The following is a 16,639-nucleotide window of genomic DNA, read 5'->3' as shown; positions in this document are numbered from 1 at the left end:
GGAGATGGGGTGAGCGGGATGAGGGTTCAGTTAAGTCAACCATGGAGCTCACAGATACTTTACTCTTCCAGACACTCATGCCAAGAAGAAACTGTGCCCCTCCTTCCTAACCTGAGGCCTGCGGGTCCTCAGACCATATCCTCCCTGTGTTCCCTCATTCTGGGCAGTGTCCAGCCACCAGCTGATCCACACCTGACACTTCCAGCCAGCCTGCTGCCTGCTCCCTCTTCCTGAAACTGGACTGTTCTTGGGAAAAGGGTGAAGCCACCTCTAGAAGGGACTTTGGCCTCCCCACAAGAACTTCCCATGGTAGAATGGGGTGGGGGAGGAGGGCGCACGGGTTGAGTGGATAGGGGCGGCCCGGAGCCAGCCAGGCAGTTTTATTGAAATCTTTTTAAATAATTGCACGTGTTAGTCTCATGTGTCAGCAATGCTGTGTCTGGTTCAGTGATCCCCATGGGAACACGAGCCGGGGATCGAACTGGAAGTGCTCTGTCCCTCGAGTCCATGCTGGGGCTCCCCTACACAGGGAGAAGAGCCGGTCAGCCCATCTGGAACTGGCACTGTCCAGCAAGTGTGCTCTGTTCTTACAGGGTGTCCTGAAGGCCAAAGTTGGAGGACTGAGACCACAGGCTCCAGTGCTAAGAGCGTGCCCCAGGCAGCTGCAGGCTGGGTGTGGGTGGCTTGGCATGGTGCCCTCGGTGGCAGAGGAGACTGCCCGCCTCACAGTTCAGGTTGCGGTAGCGGGCAACAGCTGGTGTGGGGCGGGGGCACATGGACAGGAAGCCAAAGCTGAAGGGGCCGAGGCAGCAGCCAGGACACGGCAGCCCCTCATCAGGCTCCCGGGGAGCTGAAGGGGGTGGCGAGGGTTCTGTCCGCTCCAGGGCTGCCGCCCGGGGCAGGCTATGCTGGGCCCGGTTCCAGGGCTCCCCAGCCCAGCCTTGTGGGGAGTTCACCACCACAGCTGGGGGATTGTTATTGAGGACAGGTCCTGATCTAGGGGACCAGGGTTGGGAGGCCGAGGAACAGGTGCTGATGAAGTTGTCTGTGGCCACAGCCAGAGGCAGCTGGGGCGCTGGTCCTGGAGGTTCCGGCTCAGGGCTGCTGCCCTCACACTCCATCTTCTCTTCAGCCGAGGGGCCCACGGGGGGAGGGCCAGGACCTGGAAGTGCTGTCTCCATACGGCGGGGGAGCTCAGGGGATGAAGGTAGTGAGCGGCAGCGGCGGGCAGGTGTTCCAGGCTGGACCAGCGTCTCCGGGGTGGTCACCAAGGGCAGCTGAGTGGAGGGGAATGGTGATGGTGGCACAAGAGGCAGGACTGGCTTGCTGGGTGTGTCCAAAAGCTTGATCTTGCCACCCCTGAGGTCTTCCCGTAGTGAGAAGGGGTTGACTCGAGTCAGATTGTCCCCCCAGTTTGGGGGTGATTCTGGTGATGGGGGTAGGAAGAGGTCTGACCGGCTTCGGGAAAGCCGGGGGTCTGGCCTAGGAAGCGTGGCAGAGGGACCCCCTCTTGGAACAGAGCCTGTAGACAGAGAAGTCTGGAATCACTGTCCTCAGCATTTGATCACAGCTCCTTGAGGGCCTCACTATTCTCCAGGATGCTGGTGGGACTAGAGCTTGAAAAAGGGAGTCCCACCTGGTTCTTTGGAAAGGGGCGATGTCATCTCCAGGCCCCTTTTACTTGTTCCCCTCCCCTTCCTCAAGCTTTAGCATTAGGAAACTGTCTTCTCTGAGATGTCCTCCCACCCTACCCCAGCCCGACTGCCAGTCTTTTCAACTAATAAATATATTTAGCCTCCTCCATGTCATCTCTGAGTTTTAAGGATGAGAAAGGCCAAAGGACTTAAGCTGGGTCAAGGTCATGCTCACTTACCCTGATTGTGTGTCAGGGGAGTCCTGGTGAGTGGGGCTGGCTCAGGCAGCTGCTCCAGGATCCATTCCAGGTGCTGGGTGATTTCGGTGAAGGGGGCACGGGTGCTGGGTTCCAGCTGATGGGTAGAGACGGGAATGGCTTCACTCAGTGCTCCGAAAGAGGGTCTCTGAGTTTCCTCCCATCACCTGGGTCCCATAGGGCAGCCATGGCAGCTTATAGATGGGGGCAGGGTGGAGCGGAAGGGCTGTGAGGCTCTTACGCTGCAGCAGTGGATGGCCAGAAGCAGGAAAGGCAGTGGACAGTCATCCCCCACTAGAGTTCGGAAGGCAGGCACATCCAGGCCAAAGTCCTGTGGGGACAGAAGGAGGGACCTCCAAGTCAGCTTTTCTTGGGTTCTCCTTCTGCTCCCTAGTCAGAACCTCAACCTCTAGGGAATCCTCCTTGGTTATGAGCCGGCTAGTCTGGAGTTCTTCATTTGCAAACCTGGAGACATTCACCTCAGTGCGTGGTAGGTAGTCAGGGTCTGCAGGTACTCGGGCGATGAGCTCACAGAGGACAATTCCGAAGGCAAAGACATCAGCCTGGGGGTCAGAGATAACAGTGTCGTGGAAGAATTAACAGTTTTCATTTCAGAATTTTGACAGAATATAGCTGAATTTGGTTGAGGGTGGGGGATCTTGACAGTTTTCATGTGTTGGAAGGGTGCCTGTGAGGGGCAAAGGGATCTTGGGGACTCCTGAAGATCTGGTAGGGTTGTTTTGGGGATGGATGGGGCTTTATGAGAAAACCTCAAGGGTCTCGGAAGGCCTTGGGGATCTGAAGGGTTGATGTCTCACCTTCTCATCATACAGCTCACCCCGTAACACCTCTGGAGCCATCCAGTATGGGGAGCCCACCACAGCCAATGGCTCCTTTCTTGCCCCCTCCCTGCAGGGGCAGGGGCAGGGTGGTCAGAAACATCCTACTCAGGCATCTCCCCCAGGGAAAAGGGGATGAGGTGAACTCCCTTCTCTCCCCAAGGGAAACATCGCTGGGGCTCTGGGGACAGCAGATAGGGGCACTCTGGGAGATTTGGGGGGAACAGGGACATTCACCTCACCTATACACAGGAATCTTTTCAGCCAGCCCGAAGTCACCCACGACAGCGGTGAAGCCTCGATCTTCCCGTCGGACTAGACAGTTCTGACACACACACACATAGTATCCCCAAGCACTCATCACCTTCTGCCCTCTGGCCTCCCAATGTATAACCCAAAGCCCTGTCACTCCAGCATAACCCCAACCCTCTCTGCTCTCCCAGTTTTTCAAGGCACTTCAATATTGCAACATCACCCAACACTCCAAACACAGGGTGCTATTCAGTCCCTCCGAGCACTCTCCTCACCCTGGTCCCCCAATATTCTCCAATGCCTCGCCACTCCAACATCCTAATATATCTGTTATCCACATTCCAATGTCCACAGGACAGTTACAACCTAATAGTCTCAAACCCTCTTTCATGCCTCCACCCACCCCACTAGCCTACCTTGGATGTAAGGTCCCGGTGAAATACACCTTTGGAGTGCAGGTACCGCAGGCCTCGGGCAATGTCCAGGGCCAGGCGGAGCCTGACAGGCCAGGATAGGGGTTCAGGGGAGCTGAGCAGCTGTTCCAAGGTCCCCCCATTCATATACTGGTGCATAGGAGGAGAATGGGAATGGATGTCAGACTTCAGTCTGTATTCTAGGTCCCCCACTTATAAGCTAGGGGACACTCCGGAGGATCACAGAGGTCAGAGGGGTAAGATTGTGCTGTAGGACCCTCCATCCATGTTCTAGGGTTGCCCTGTTCAACTCAGTAGCCATTAGCCATGTGCAACAACTTAAATAATTTAAAATTTTTAAAATTTAATCAAGTTGACCCACAAAAAAAATCTAAACAATTAACATAATTTAAATTTAACCACATGTGGCTAGTGGCTACTGTATAGGACAGCACAGATAGAGAACATTTCCATCACTGAAAAAATTCTATTGGACAGCACTATTCTAGGGGATACAGAGAATAAGATCAGCTGAGGCCTTTTATACGTGGTTTGCCTAAAGGGAAGTTCAGGAAAGCCTCCCCTGGGAGGAGATCCTATTGCCTCTCACTAGTCCTCCGTAGATCCACCAGGCCTGTTCACTGCCTTTATCCTTGGGGGTGAAGGGGGGGTGGGGATCCCTCCTTCCTGGTCTATCCTCACCTCTGTAAGAGCGTGCAGCTGTCCCTGGTGCACACAGACCCCCATGAACCTGCAAGAGAAGGGGGAAGATAGAAGGGTAGGCTGTTAAGGGCCTCAGCTCCTCCTCAGTTCCACGTTTCCCGCGGGATCTTTCCTTTTCTCTCCCGCCCAGCAAGCTGCCCAGAGACTGGGGCCGCTCACCTTAGGATGTTGGGGTGCCTGAGCCGGTTCATCAGTTGCACTTCTCGTAGTGTGTTGCCCCGGTTACTGGGGAGCTTGTTCATTTTCAGCACCATGACTTGCCCTGACTGTCGGTGCCGAACCTGGGGGCGGGGGCGGCCGGCGAGGGTCGGGCAGGTCGGGAGGGTCGCCCGAGTCTGGACCCTCTTCCCCGCACTCCCGGCCCCCTAGTTGCAGCCTCTGGTTGAAGGCTCGGTCCCGCCCCTCTGCCCTCTCGGCCGGTCCTACCTTGTAGACCTCAGAGAAGAAGCCGGCCCCGATCTTCTCCGCGCAGTGAAAATCGTCCACACGGGCCAGGCTAGACACGGCGCTGCGGAGAGCCCGGTAGGAGGAGGGGCGGCCGCGGCCCGGGCCTCCGCCCGCGCCCCCCGGCCCCGGGGGCCCCTCCCCCGGCACCTCTCCAGGCCCGGGCCCAGGGCCCCGCAGTGGGGGCCGTTCCCCGGCCATGGCCGGGCCCCCAGCCCGGGCCTGCCTCACATGGCAGGGTCCCCGGGGCCCGGGCAGGCCGCGCTTGCCATGGGCGCGGGCCCAGCCAGATCCTGGGCGCCCGGACTCCCGCTCCCGCCTTGAGAATGAAGATCAGCCGAAGATCCTGGACCCGCCCCCGCCGCGCCGGCTAGCTGGGCCCGGGTGGACGCCGCGCCGCTCCGCTCTGCGTAGGCCTGGGCTTGGGCCTGGACCGGGCAGTGGCGGTGACGGTGGCGGCGACGGTGGCGGCAGCGCTCCCGGGCGCCGGCGGGCTAGCTCGCCGCGGGCGGAGGCGGGCGGGCGGGCGGGCGGGCGGCGGCTGCTCCGCTTAGCCGCCGGGGCTCAGGCTCCGCGGCCTGCCGGGGGCGGGGCTGGGCCGGGCCTCCGCTTAACTCCTTCCAGCCCGGCCTCCCGGCAGCGGCCACGCCCCCTCAGGTGCTCACCCCCGCCTCCCCGCTCTCCGGCCGCGAGGCCCTGGGCCGCCCGGGTCAAATAAGCTTAGGCCTGAACTTGAATAACGAAAGGGAATTAAGGGCTGATGGTGCGCATGCGAAGCTTAGCTGCCCAGGGAGTCCCCTGTCCTCCCTGGGACTGTCCGTTGTGGGTCGGGCTCAGAAACCTGCCGGATTCCTGGGCTCCAGGGACCAACGGGGCAGAAACGTAGGCCCCTCAGGCCCAGTCGCAATCCGAGGCAGCCCAGCAACCTGTCCACCTTCCTGGCCTGCGCCGCGGCCCAGCCTGCCCATTTCCCAGGTCTCTTCGACTCCGACACCTTGAACCTCTGGCCTCCCTAACACCTTCTACCTTCACGGGAGGTTGTGATACCTCGGGGCTATAGGGAGCCTTTGGCCGGCCCATACCCAGCTTAGCCCCGACTCCTCACTTCATCCTGCCGTCTCCCAATAAAGAAGAGAGTCCAGGTCCTCCGCCCTGTGACTACCCAGCCGGGATCTCCCTCTTATTACTTTGTCCAAATGACTCTAAGAGAGAAGTCACCACCTGCAGGGAAGCCCCTCCTTCCGCAAGATCCCACCCCCTCAAAGAACGCTTTCTCTCGGAGACACCTCCCTTTCGGGAGCACTTTTCCCCAGTGTGGCACTGCCACCGTCAGTGTGTGTCAGAACCCCTCAGTGCTGCACCCCCTTACTCTGTGTTCCTCCCACGCAGTGAGACCCCACCTCCGAGTGACTCCACTAAGTCATTGTGACCCCTCCTCTCAAGGTGACTCCTCCCCTCAGTGTGACCCAGCCCTCCTCAGTGTGAGGGTTCCGCCCTCCACGTAGGAACACGGTCTGTCCCCTCAGGCCAGAGGAGGGGCTGCAACTGGCCTCTTTAAGTCGGCGCGGTGCCCGGGTGCGCATGCAGTCTGCGGACTCTGTGCACTTGCCGTACCAGATACTTCCGGTTCTGCCGCTGGCTCCGCCTCCGGCCTCGGCAAAATAGCCAATCATCGCCAGGGTTGGGTGGTGACACGCGATCCCGGCAGGCCACTCCGGAGCAAACGGTTTAAATGGGCGTCGTTGAGCCGCTTGCCCCCTAGCGGCGGAACGGTAGGCGGCGGGAGTGAAAGCTGCGGTACCGGGTGCGGAGGCCGGCTGAGAGAGCTGAGGAAGCGAGGCTGCGTCCGTCAGGAATTCTCAAGTACTGTATTAATATTTCTGTAGTAACCTTAAAAGAAAATTAATACAAGCACAGTCCGTATCGCGTGGGGTTACCGTCTTCCAATGGAGTCTGGTTACACGTTTATGAGAGTTGGAGCCAAGAAGTACTACTCAGTTGTCGAGGGCTACTGAGAAAAGAATAAAGACGGTCATAAATGATACATGATGCCTTAGAGTCAAGAGAAGGCCAGATGCTGTCTTGGTGCGCCGTACAAGGGAAGGTATTGCACAAGTTTGGAGCGAGAGGAAGGGAGACGTTCGCAATCCTTCCACAGCCGGTGGAGGCAGGCCAGCCTCAGAATTGCCCAGGGCACATGCATCCTGTTCTTTTTTCTGGAGGCGTTTGGTCTCAGCACACGCTCATTCATCATATTTAATGCTAACATCTACAACTATTTGTGAATTTGCTTTCTATTGTTGTATGACATCTGTAAACACTAGGAATTTATGCCTCATTTTGTTTAAGTAATATCATAGATCTTTTAACCGATATTGGGTTCTGGCCCTTTATCATGTTTGAGAATTACTGTAATAGTAATGGTAATTCCAAGCCAAAGAGCCAGATGCCTATTTTGGAAAGATGATTGCGGTGGTTGTATGGAGGCAGGGAGACTGATTAGGAAGGAGGCTGTGACTGTGGTTTAATCAGGAGAGGATGAGACCAGCCTGGCCAACACTGATTAGGAAGGAGGCTGTGTCTGTGGTTCAATCAGGAGAAGATGAGACCAGCCTGGCCAACATAGTGAAACCCCGTCTCTACTAAAAATACAAAAAAATTAGCGTGACGAGGTGGCGGGCACCTGTAATCCCAGCTACTTGGGAGTCTGAGGCAGGTGAATCGCCTAAACCCGGGAGGCGGAGATTGCAGTGAGCCAAGATCGCGCCATTACACTCCAGTCTAGGCGACAAGAGCGGGACTCTGTCTCAAAAAAAACCTTTTGTTGTTGTTTTTCAGACTTTTTATGATGGAAAATGTCTTAACACATACACACACGCAGAATAGAATAATGAATGTTTATTTACGTTGGATTAGTAAGACCATTTTGTTGGAAACCCATAGTGCAAAATTGGTTTGCCTTTGCCTCAGTTGTACTGTTGTCATATTTGACCTGGCCTAGGTGAAAGTACCGCTTTCATTTACCCTTCTATACCAGTGATTCTCCAATGAGCAATTCATGGCCAATCTTGTTTCATCTATACCCGTGCCCTCTTCCTCACTCCGTATTTGTGTATATTTCTGACATATCATTTCATCCTGTAAACTTTTCAGTATGTTATCTCTAAATGATAAGGATTCTTCTTTAAAACCAAATCACAGTATTGTCACACCAAAAAATAACGATAGTTCCTTCATATCATCAAGCATCCAGTTGTTTACATTTCCCCCACTGTCTTACGTTTGATTTTTAAAAATTGTTTATTTGAATCAAAATCCATTAGGCCTGTACTTTACAGGTGATATGTCTGTCTGTCTCTCTCTCTTTTTTTTTTTTTTTTTTTTTTGTGAGACAGGGTCTGGCTCTATCACCCAGGATGGAGTGCAGTGGGTTGATCTTGGCTCACAGCAACCTCCACTTCCGAGGCTCAAGCAATCCTTCTGTCTCAGCCTTCTGAGTAGCTGGGACTACAGGTGGGCACCACCACACCTGTCTAATTTTTGTATTTTTGTAGAGATGGAGTTTGCCACGTTGCCCAGGCTGGTCTCAACTCCTGGGCTCAAGCATTCCATCTGCCTTGGCCTCCCAAAGTGCTGGGATTATAGGTGTGAGCCACCACACCCAGCCATGTTTCTTAAGTCTTTGCAGATCTATGCTTATTCTCCATCTTTTTTTCTACTTGTTTTAAACTAGTTCATTTGTCCTGTAGGGTTTCTTAGAGTCTTGATTTCTGTTGTAATTTAGCATGTTCTTCCATCCTCTGTATTTGATATAAATTGGTAACTTAATCAAATTTAGATTTATTTTGGCAAAACTAATTTGTAGGTGGTTTTAGCACTTCTATCTGGAGGTATACAATGGTGGTCTTTTTGTGATGTTAATAACTGATATTTGTTTCTCAACCGTGGCACTATTGATATTTTGGAATGGAAAATTCTTTATTGTAGGGGGCTGTCCTGTGCATTGTAGGATGTTTAGCAGCATCCCTGGCCTCTACCTAATGGATGCCAGTGGCACCTCCTCCCAACTATAACAATAGAAAAATGTGTCTAGACATTGCTAGTTGTCCTCTGGGGGACAAAATTGACCCTGATTAAGAACCACTGGTCCAGGTTCATTAATAGAGGAGTTAAAGCTGGGCATAGTGGCACATGACTGTAGTCCCAACTACTTGGGAAGTTGAGCCAAGAGGGTTACTTGAGCCCAGGAGTTCGAGTCCATCCTGGGCATCAGAGCAAGACCCTGTCTCAAATAAAAAGTTAGAAAATAATATTATCATTCCTTCTTTGAATGAATTCCTATAGAAGTATTAGGTAGAATATTTCTATAAGGAGAAACTTTTCCACATTAACTATTTGTTACACAGAGATATATTTCCTAGGAAAGGCAGAATAAATACTTGATTGTTTCTCACTTATTTTACCAGCTTTCAAAGTAATGAATTGGTTCCCCAGCATCTTCCAAAGTTGACCAGTGAGATTTTTCTTAAGTACCGTTATGAACTCATAATTTAACGCATATATGATGTACTCAATTATTGCTAGTTATCTTTTATTTCTTTTTGAGACAGGGTCTCTTTTTCAGGCTGGAGTGCAGCGGCACAAAGCTCACTGCAACCTTGACCTCCTGGACTCAAGTGATTCTCTCATCTCATCCTCCCAAGTAACTAGGACTATAAGCATGTGCCATCACAGCAGGCTAATTTTTAATTTTTTTGTAGAGACACGGTCTCACCATGTTGCCCAGGCTGGTCTCAAACTCCTGGCCTCAAGTGATCCTCCTGCCTTGGCCTCCCAAGGTGCTGGGATTACAGACATGAGCAACTGCACCCAGCCCAGTTATTTATTTATTTATTTATTTATTTATTTATTTATTTATTTATTTAGATGGAGTCTTGCTCTGTCACCCAGGCTGGCGTGCAGTGGTGTGATCTCGGCTCACTGCAACCTCTGCTTCCCAGGTTCAAGCAATTCCCCTGCCTCAGCCTCCTGAGTAGTTGGGATTACAGACACCTGCCACCACACCCGGCTGATTTTTGTATTTTTAGTAGAGACAGAATTTCACCATGTTGGCCAGGCTGGTCTCAAACTCCTGACCTCAGGTGATCCACCTGCCTTGGCCTCCCAAAGTGCTGGGATTATAGGTGTGAGCCACTGTGCCCAGTTATCATTTTTGATGCTTGTCCTGTTGTTAGGGGATCTTTGGGGTGTCCTTTTTCTGGCCTGAAACTTCTGTGGCTGGTGGCGCCTTTGCCCCAGTTTTGCACCCAGCCTGGCAGCCTATGCTTGGCTCATGCTACCAGCCTGGGTCCCATGCCTGCCAAGGGTGAGACAGGCGTGGAACAGTTAGGGGTATGTGAGTGAGCATTGGGTCCAGCCACTGTGCATGGTCAGACATTCCGGGTGCTGCAGTGGGGCGGGCAGTTCCAGGTGCCAGCATGGCACCAGCTCCCTGCGAGCCTGCAGCCAGACCAGGCACATGGCAAGCAGCTTCCACAGCTGGCACTGGGGAACATATTGGTGCCTGGAACTTGGAGATACCAGGAACAGCGGGGCCTCAAAGAGGGAGTCACAGCCCTGGCTTGGGGAGCTCCCAGGGCTACGCTCCCCAAAGGGCTGCAGCTCTTCTTGCCTTCACCCACAACATGGCAAGCAAGGGTCATGTCTCACCCCTGTTTGTGTTACAGCTCTTTTAACCCCACCATTTGGTGGGTCCTGAGTTCTTGTCCTGAGACAGGAAGAATGAGGTATGCAGACAAGTGAAGGGTGAGCAAGACAAACAGTAGCTTTATTGAGCAATAGAACAGCTCAAAGGAAACCTGCAGGGGGCAGCTCCTTTCCCTAGCAAGGGTGTCCTGAGGAGTGTTCAGCTCCTAGCAGAGAGGGTAGCTCCTCTCTGCTAGGCAAGTTGTCCTGACAAGTGTTCAGCTATCAGCAGGGAGGGTAGCTCCTCTCTGCAGCTGGTTGTCCTGTCATCTGTGCAGCTCTCAGCAGAGGGGAGGCCCTAGAGTGGGTGGCGTCTCTCTGCAGGCATGTCATCCCGTAGTCTCTGCAGAGGCCCGAAAGTTGGTTGCTCCTCTCTGCAGCTGGTTGTCCCAACATCTGCAGCTCCCACAGAGGAGGCCTTGGTGTGGGTAGCTCCTCTCTGCAGCTGATTGTCCTGACATCTGCTCAGAGCCTGGGCTTTTATGGGCCTTAGAGGGGAGGAAGTGCATGCCAGTTGGTCCATGGGCAGCCATGGGTGGGCCTGGAAGGGTCACCACAAGTTCCCACTCCCATAGTGGGATGGGCAGCCCGGTCCCCAGCCTCAGGCCCTCCCTGGCCTGAAAGTGGGGCCTTACCAGGGACCTGCCCCATCCACCCAGGAGCCTGTCTGCCTCCTGCTGCCATTCATGGTGCCCAGGCTGTAGGTGCCAAGAGGTGCCTGCAGGCCAGTGCTGAGCTGCCTTCAGACCCCAGTTGGCTTCCCTCCTATGCTCATTGGCATCCAAAATCTGTAGGGGACTGAAGCAGCAGGGGACTGGTGTGTCAGCTCTGCCCCGAGTATGTGCACACTCGGCTAGGCTGTGACAGTGCCCAGGCTCTGCTCTGACTTTGCTCTGAGATTGGAGTAGGCATCAACAGCAGGGAGAAGCCAGTCAGTGGGAGCAGGAATTTCTGAGTCTGTGAGGCCCTCTAGGGCCCCAAGAGGACAGGGATTCCTGAGTCTGCAGCCACTCTTTGAGTTACACCTGGGAAGGCGGGGCTCCTGCCTGCTCCCGGCCCTGAAAGTACAGGGATGCCCGGGTCCACAGACGTGGCTTGGGCGGCTGCAGCGGCACCCAGGGAGCTCCCACCCCAACTTGGAAGGGACAAGGATCCCTCTTGTCCCTAGCTCCTGTTGGCTCCATGGAATGTGCAGCCCTGGCCATACCTCCCTGCTGCAGCTGGTGTGATGGCAGCAGCCACTGCAGACAGCCTGCTGCTGCCATCACTATTTTGTTCCCACTGGCCAAAATAGGACAGTTTTGGCCAGTGGGAACTTATTCAAGTTAGTTCCTGAGTCCTTCTGACGTAAATTTCCAGTTTTCTTGCTATTTAATATAAAATGTTCTGGGCTCATTTTGTGCATATCTAGACCAGAGCTGGTATCAGCTACTTTTTTTTTTTTTTCCAGCGATTCATGGTCTTTTTTAGTGGGAAATGGTGTTTGGATACCACAACCTGGGTATTAGAGGAATATAAAGTTATTGACCTTAAAAACAGTTAAATGAATGTGGTTTATTACTCATTATTCTCAAAATAGTATCCCCAGGTTGGGCATGGTGGCTCATGCCTGTAATCCCAGCACTTTGGGAGGCTGAAGCAGGAGGATCACTTGAGCCCAGGAGTTTGAGACAAAGCTGGGCAATGAAGTGAGGCCCCCATGTCTACAAAACATCAAAAAATTAGCCAGGAGTGGTGGTGCATGCCTGTGGTCCCAGCTACATGGGAGGCTGGGGTAGGAGGAATCCTTGAGCCCAAGAGGTTGAAGCTGCAGTAAGCCATAATGGTGCCACTGCACTCCAGCCCAGGTGACAGAGCAAGACCCTGTCTCAAACCCTCAAAAACAATCACCCTAATCTCTTTATTGTGAAAACAGTCAAACATGCAGAGAAGTTGAAGGAATGCATAGTGAACACCTGTACGTCATTCATCTAAATGCAACAATTGTTAACATTTTGTCCTATTAGTTCTCTCTAATATAGGCTAGGTATAATATATAATAGTAATAATACAATATAGTTTTTTTTTTTTTTTTTTGAGACGGAGTCTTGCTCTGTTGCCCAGGCTGGAATGCAGTGGCACGATCTCGGCTCACCACAACCTCTGCCTCCTGGGTTCAAGTGATTCTTCTGCCTCAGCCTCCCAAGTAGCTGGGACTACAGGTGCCGCGCCGCTGTGCCTGGCTAATTTTTGTACATTTACTGGAGATGGAGTTTCACTATGTTGGCCAGGCTGGTCTCAAATTCCTGACCTCGTGATCTGCCCGTCTCAGCCTCCCAAAGTGTTGGGATTACAAGTGTGAGTCACCGCACCTAGCCTATAATATAAATCTTATTGTACCATTTGAAAATATGTTGAGGCTGGGCACGGTGGCTCACGCCTGTAATCCCAGTTACTCCGGAGGCTGAGGCAGGGAATTGCTTGAGCCCGGGAGCCCGAGGTTGCAGCGAGCCGAGATTGTGCCACTGCACTCCAGCCTGGGAGACAGAACAAGACTCCACCTAAACAAAACAAAACAAAACAAAACGTCGAAGGTGTCATCTTCATTTCAAAATCATTAGCAGTGTCTCCTAAGGTCATTTTCTATGAAAACATAATACCATATCTTGAATCACTTTCTTCATTTGGTTTCTTGATTCTCCTCATATTTCACTGGCTCCTTCTCCCAGGTCTCTTGCTGGGCTTCCCGACTTCTACACAGTGGAATACACAGGGCTCTGTGATTGGACCTCTTCTCTTCTCCCTCTACATACACACTGTGGGTCATTTCATTAACTCTAAGGCCTTAAATACTATCTACTTGCTGAAGACTTCCATTTTCTCTCCCTTGCCCAAACCTTTCCTCTGAATTCTAGATTCCTATATTCAGTGGCTTACTCATTTTCTCTTTTTCTTCTCTTTTTGAGATGGGGTCTCGCTCTGTTGTCCAGGCTGGAGTGCAGTGATGCGACCTCAGCTTGCTGCAACCTCTGCCTCCTTGGTTCAAGTGATTTTCCTGCCTCAGCCTGCTGAGTAGCTGGGATTACAGGGGCTTGCCATCATGCCCAGCTAATTTTTTTTTGTTGTTAGTAGAGACGGGCTTTCACCATGTTGGCAGTCTGGTTTTGAACTCCTGACCTTAAGTGATCTGCCCTCCTTAGCCTCCCAAAGTGCTAGGATTACAGGCATGAGCCACCGTGCCCGGCCATCATTTTCACTTGGATATCTAACTGACTTTTCAAAATCAGTGGGTACAAAACAATTCTTTTTTTTTTTTTTTTTTTTTTTTTTACATTTTCGGAGATGGGTCTTACTTTGTTGTCCAGGCTGGAGTGCAGTGGTACAGTCACAGCTCACTGCAGCCTTGCCCTTGTGGGCTCAAGCAATTCTCCCACCTTAACCTCCCAAGAGGTGGGACTACATGCATATGCCATCATGCCTGGCTAATTTTTAAATTTTTGGTAGAGACGGGTCTCCCTATTGTTGCCCAGGTAGGTCCTAAACTCCTGGGCTCAAGTGACCCTCCTGCCTCGGCCTCCCAAAGTGCTGGGATTATAAGCATGAGCCATTGCAACCGGCCCAGAACAGAACTCTCAATTCCTGCCCCTCTTCTCCATCATTTTCTCTGTCTTCCCTATCTCAATAAATCCAATGTAGCGCTGGGCACGGTGCCTCACTCCTGTAACCCCAGCACTTAGGGAGGCCGATGCAGGAGGATCTCCTGAGGTCAGGAGTTCAAGACCAGCCTGGCCACGCCATGGTAAAACCCCATCTCTACTAAAAATACAAAAAATTAGCTGGGTGTGTTGGCGGGCACCTGTAAATCCCAGCTACTCGGGAGGCTGAGGCAGGAGAATCACTTGAACTTGGGAGGTGGAGGTTGCAGTGAGCTGAGATTGCACCATTGCACTCCAGCCTAGGTAACAAGAGTGAGACTCTGCCTCAAACCACCCCCCTCAAAAAATAAATAAATCCAATGTATTAGATGCTCAGAATTACCCTTGACTCTTTTCTTTCTATCCCATAGCCAGCCCATCAGTAAAGCATATAGCTGTACCTTTGGAATCTATGCAGAACTTGACTACTTCTGACATTTCCACTACCTCTGACCCAATCTAAGCCATCATGTCTTTTGCCTGGATTGTTGCAGTAGCCTCCTTTCTGGTCTTCCTGTTTATGCCTTTGCCCCCATTCATCCTATTTTCTACGGAGCAGTCAGAATACTCTTTTAAACATGTAAGTCAGATCATTTTACCTCTGCTCAAAACCCTCTGCCATCACACATTACAGTTGTTACGTGTAAATTACTGTAATTTTATTTCTTTCATTCTAATTTTTATACCTTTAATATCCATTTCCTTGCCTAAGATCTTCAATATAATTTTGAGTGAATGCGGCAATAAATATTCTTATCTTGTTACATTTTGAGACAGGGTCTTGCTCTGTCACCCAGGCTGGAGTACATTGGCATGATCTCAGCTCACTGCAACCTCCACTTCCCAGGCTCAAGTGATCCTTCTACCTCAGCCTTTCAAGTAACTGGGACTATAGGTGTGTACTACATGCCTGGCTTTTTTTTTTTTTTTTGCTGGAGAGAGGTTTTTACTGTTTTGCTCAGGTTGGTCTCGAACTCCTGGGCTCAAGTCATCCACCTGCCTCAGCCTCCCAAAGTGTTGGGATTACAGGCATGAGCCACTGTGCCCAGCCAAATAATGTTTTTAGTGGTTTACTATTAAGTATGATGTTTACTGTTTCTTGGTTGCTACGTATGCCAATTAACTATTACCACAAGAATGCCATGTAACTAACCATAGCAAAACTCAGTTGGACAGGTGCAACGGCTCATGCCTGTAATCCCAGCACTTTGGGAGGCCAAGGCTGGTGGATCACTTGAGTTCAGGAGTTCAAGACCAGCCTGGCCAACATGGTGAAACCCGGTCTCTAATACAAAAAAAAAAAAAAAAAAGTAAAAATTAGCTGGGCATGGTGGTGCATTCCTGTAATCCCAGCTGCTTGGGAGGTAGAATGCTCAGGAGAATCACCTGAACCTGGGAGGTAGAGGTTGCAGTGGGCCGAGATCATGCCACTGCATTCCAGCCTGGGCAATAGAGTGAGGCTCTGTTTCAAAAACAAAACAAAACAAAACAAAACAAAACAAACTGAGTAACATGAAACAACAATCATCTATTCTTATAAATCTGTGGATTGACTGGAGTTCCCATTCTAAATGAGAATTGGCTAGAGAGGTTTTGCTCTGCTCCACCTGTCTGTCATCCTCTTCCTGGAACCAGTAGGATAGCTGGGAATGATCTTCTGGTGATAGAAGAAGGGGAAGAAAATAAGCACAGTTGTGCAACTGCTTTTCATGTTTTTGGGTCACATCATGCCTGCCACCATTCCAATGATCAAAGCGAGTCATGTGGCCAAGCCCGAAGTATACTCTATCTATAAAGGTGTTGGAAGGGAGAAAGTATTTCTAAACTATGGTACATTACATTTTCTCAATATACATCTTTTTATGTTGCCTATCTGTTAGCAGGTTGCTGTAGTTATTATTTTGGATAGATGGGTCTTTTAGTCCTCTGAAGGGGTGGCCAGCCCCTCCACACCTGTGGATGTTTCTAGTCAGGTGGAACGTGAGACTTGAGAAAAGAAATAAGAGACAAAGTATAGAGAAAGAAAAGTGGGCCCAGGGGACTGGCGCTCAGCATATGGAGGACCCTCAGGACCCTCGCCAGCACTGGTCTGAGTTCCCTCAGTATTCATTGATCATTATCTCTACCATCTCAGAGAGGGGGTATGTGGCAGGACAATAGGGTAATAGTGGGGAGAGGGTCAGCAGGAAAACATGTGAGCAAAGGTCTCTGTGTCATAAATAAGTTTAAAGAAAGGTGCTGTGCTTTGATGTGCACTACACAAACATCTTGGTGCATTAAAGAGCAGTATTGCCACTAGCATGTCTCACCTCCAGCCCTAAGGCGGTTTTCTCCTATCTCAGTAAATAGAATATACAGTTGGGTTTTACACCAAGACATTCTATTCCCAGGCCAGCAGGAGACAGATGCCTTCCTCTTATCTCAACTGCAAAGAGGCCTTCCTCTTTCACTAATCCTCCTCAGCACAGACCCTTTATGGGTCTTTCCCTTCCCACAAGGCCATATCTCAGGCTATCACATGGGGAGAAACCTTGGAAAATACCTGGCTTTCCTAGGCAGAGGTCTCAGCAGGCTTCCGCAGTGTATTGTGTCCCTGGGTACTTGAGATTAGAGAATGGTGATGACTTTTAACAAGCATACTGCCTTCAAGCACTTTTT

General features: G+C 51.4%; 3 protein-coding genes across 8 annotated transcripts in view; 2 read left to right on the top strand and 1 right to left on the bottom strand.

Annotated features, from left to right (window-relative positions):
* Positions 1-199, top strand: part of LOC105485725 (CD72 molecule) — a 30,710-nt gene extending 30,511 nt beyond the window's left edge. For all 3 annotated transcript variants that reach the window (XM_011748159.3, XM_011748156.3, XM_011748158.3), the window contains exon 9: positions 72-199. The gene's annotated coding sequence lies outside the window, so the exon portion shown is untranslated. The remainder of the gene's footprint in view (positions 1-71) is intronic.
* A 142-nt stretch (positions 200-341) lies between these two features.
* On the bottom strand, positions 342-5,177 carry LOC105485727 (testis associated actin remodelling kinase 1). Its single transcript, XM_011748160.3, has 10 exons — positions 4,545-5,177; positions 4,278-4,399; positions 4,098-4,146; positions 3,399-3,545; positions 2,973-3,055; positions 2,710-2,800; positions 2,371-2,454; positions 2,133-2,222; positions 1,874-1,988; positions 342-1,522 (listed from the first exon to the last, which is right to left on the bottom strand). The coding sequence occupies exons 1-10, from the start codon at positions 4,761-4,763 to the stop codon at positions 642-644; spliced, it is 1,881 nt and encodes a 626-aa protein (XP_011746462.2). The 5' UTR covers positions 4,764-5,177; the 3' UTR covers positions 342-641.
* Positions 5,178-6,068: 891 nt separating this feature from the next.
* CIMIP2B (ciliary microtubule inner protein 2B) overlaps positions 6,069-16,639 on the top strand; it is a 50,067-nt gene continuing 39,496 nt past the window's right edge. For all 4 annotated transcript variants that reach the window (XM_024794032.2, XM_071077974.1, XM_071077976.1 and 1 more), the window contains exon 1: positions 6,069-6,425. The gene's annotated coding sequence lies outside the window, so the exon portion shown is untranslated. The remainder of the gene's footprint in view (positions 6,426-16,639) is intronic.

Source organism: Macaca nemestrina, chromosome 14 (assembly GCF_043159975.1).
Source record: "Macaca nemestrina isolate mMacNem1 chromosome 14, mMacNem.hap1, whole genome shotgun sequence".
Lineage (NCBI taxonomy): Eukaryota > Metazoa > Chordata > Mammalia > Primates > Cercopithecidae > Macaca > Macaca nemestrina.
Note: the sequence above shows the minus strand (reverse complement) of the source record. Positions and strands in the feature narration are given on the sequence as shown.

Coding starts and splice junctions, on each gene's coding strand:
- LOC105485727 (XM_011748160.3), bottom strand. CDS start 4,763: ATGGCCGGGGAACGGCCCCCACTGCGGGGCCCTGGGCCCGGGCCTGGA. Junction 4,400..4,544: donor TCTTCTCTGAGGTCTACAAG/GTAGGACCGGCC, acceptor CCCCGCCCCCAG/GTTCGGCACCGACAGTCAGG. Junction 2,801..2,972: donor GAAAAGATTCCTGTGTATAG/GTGAGGTGAATG, acceptor CTGCCCCTGCAG/GGAGGGGGCAAGAAAGGAGC.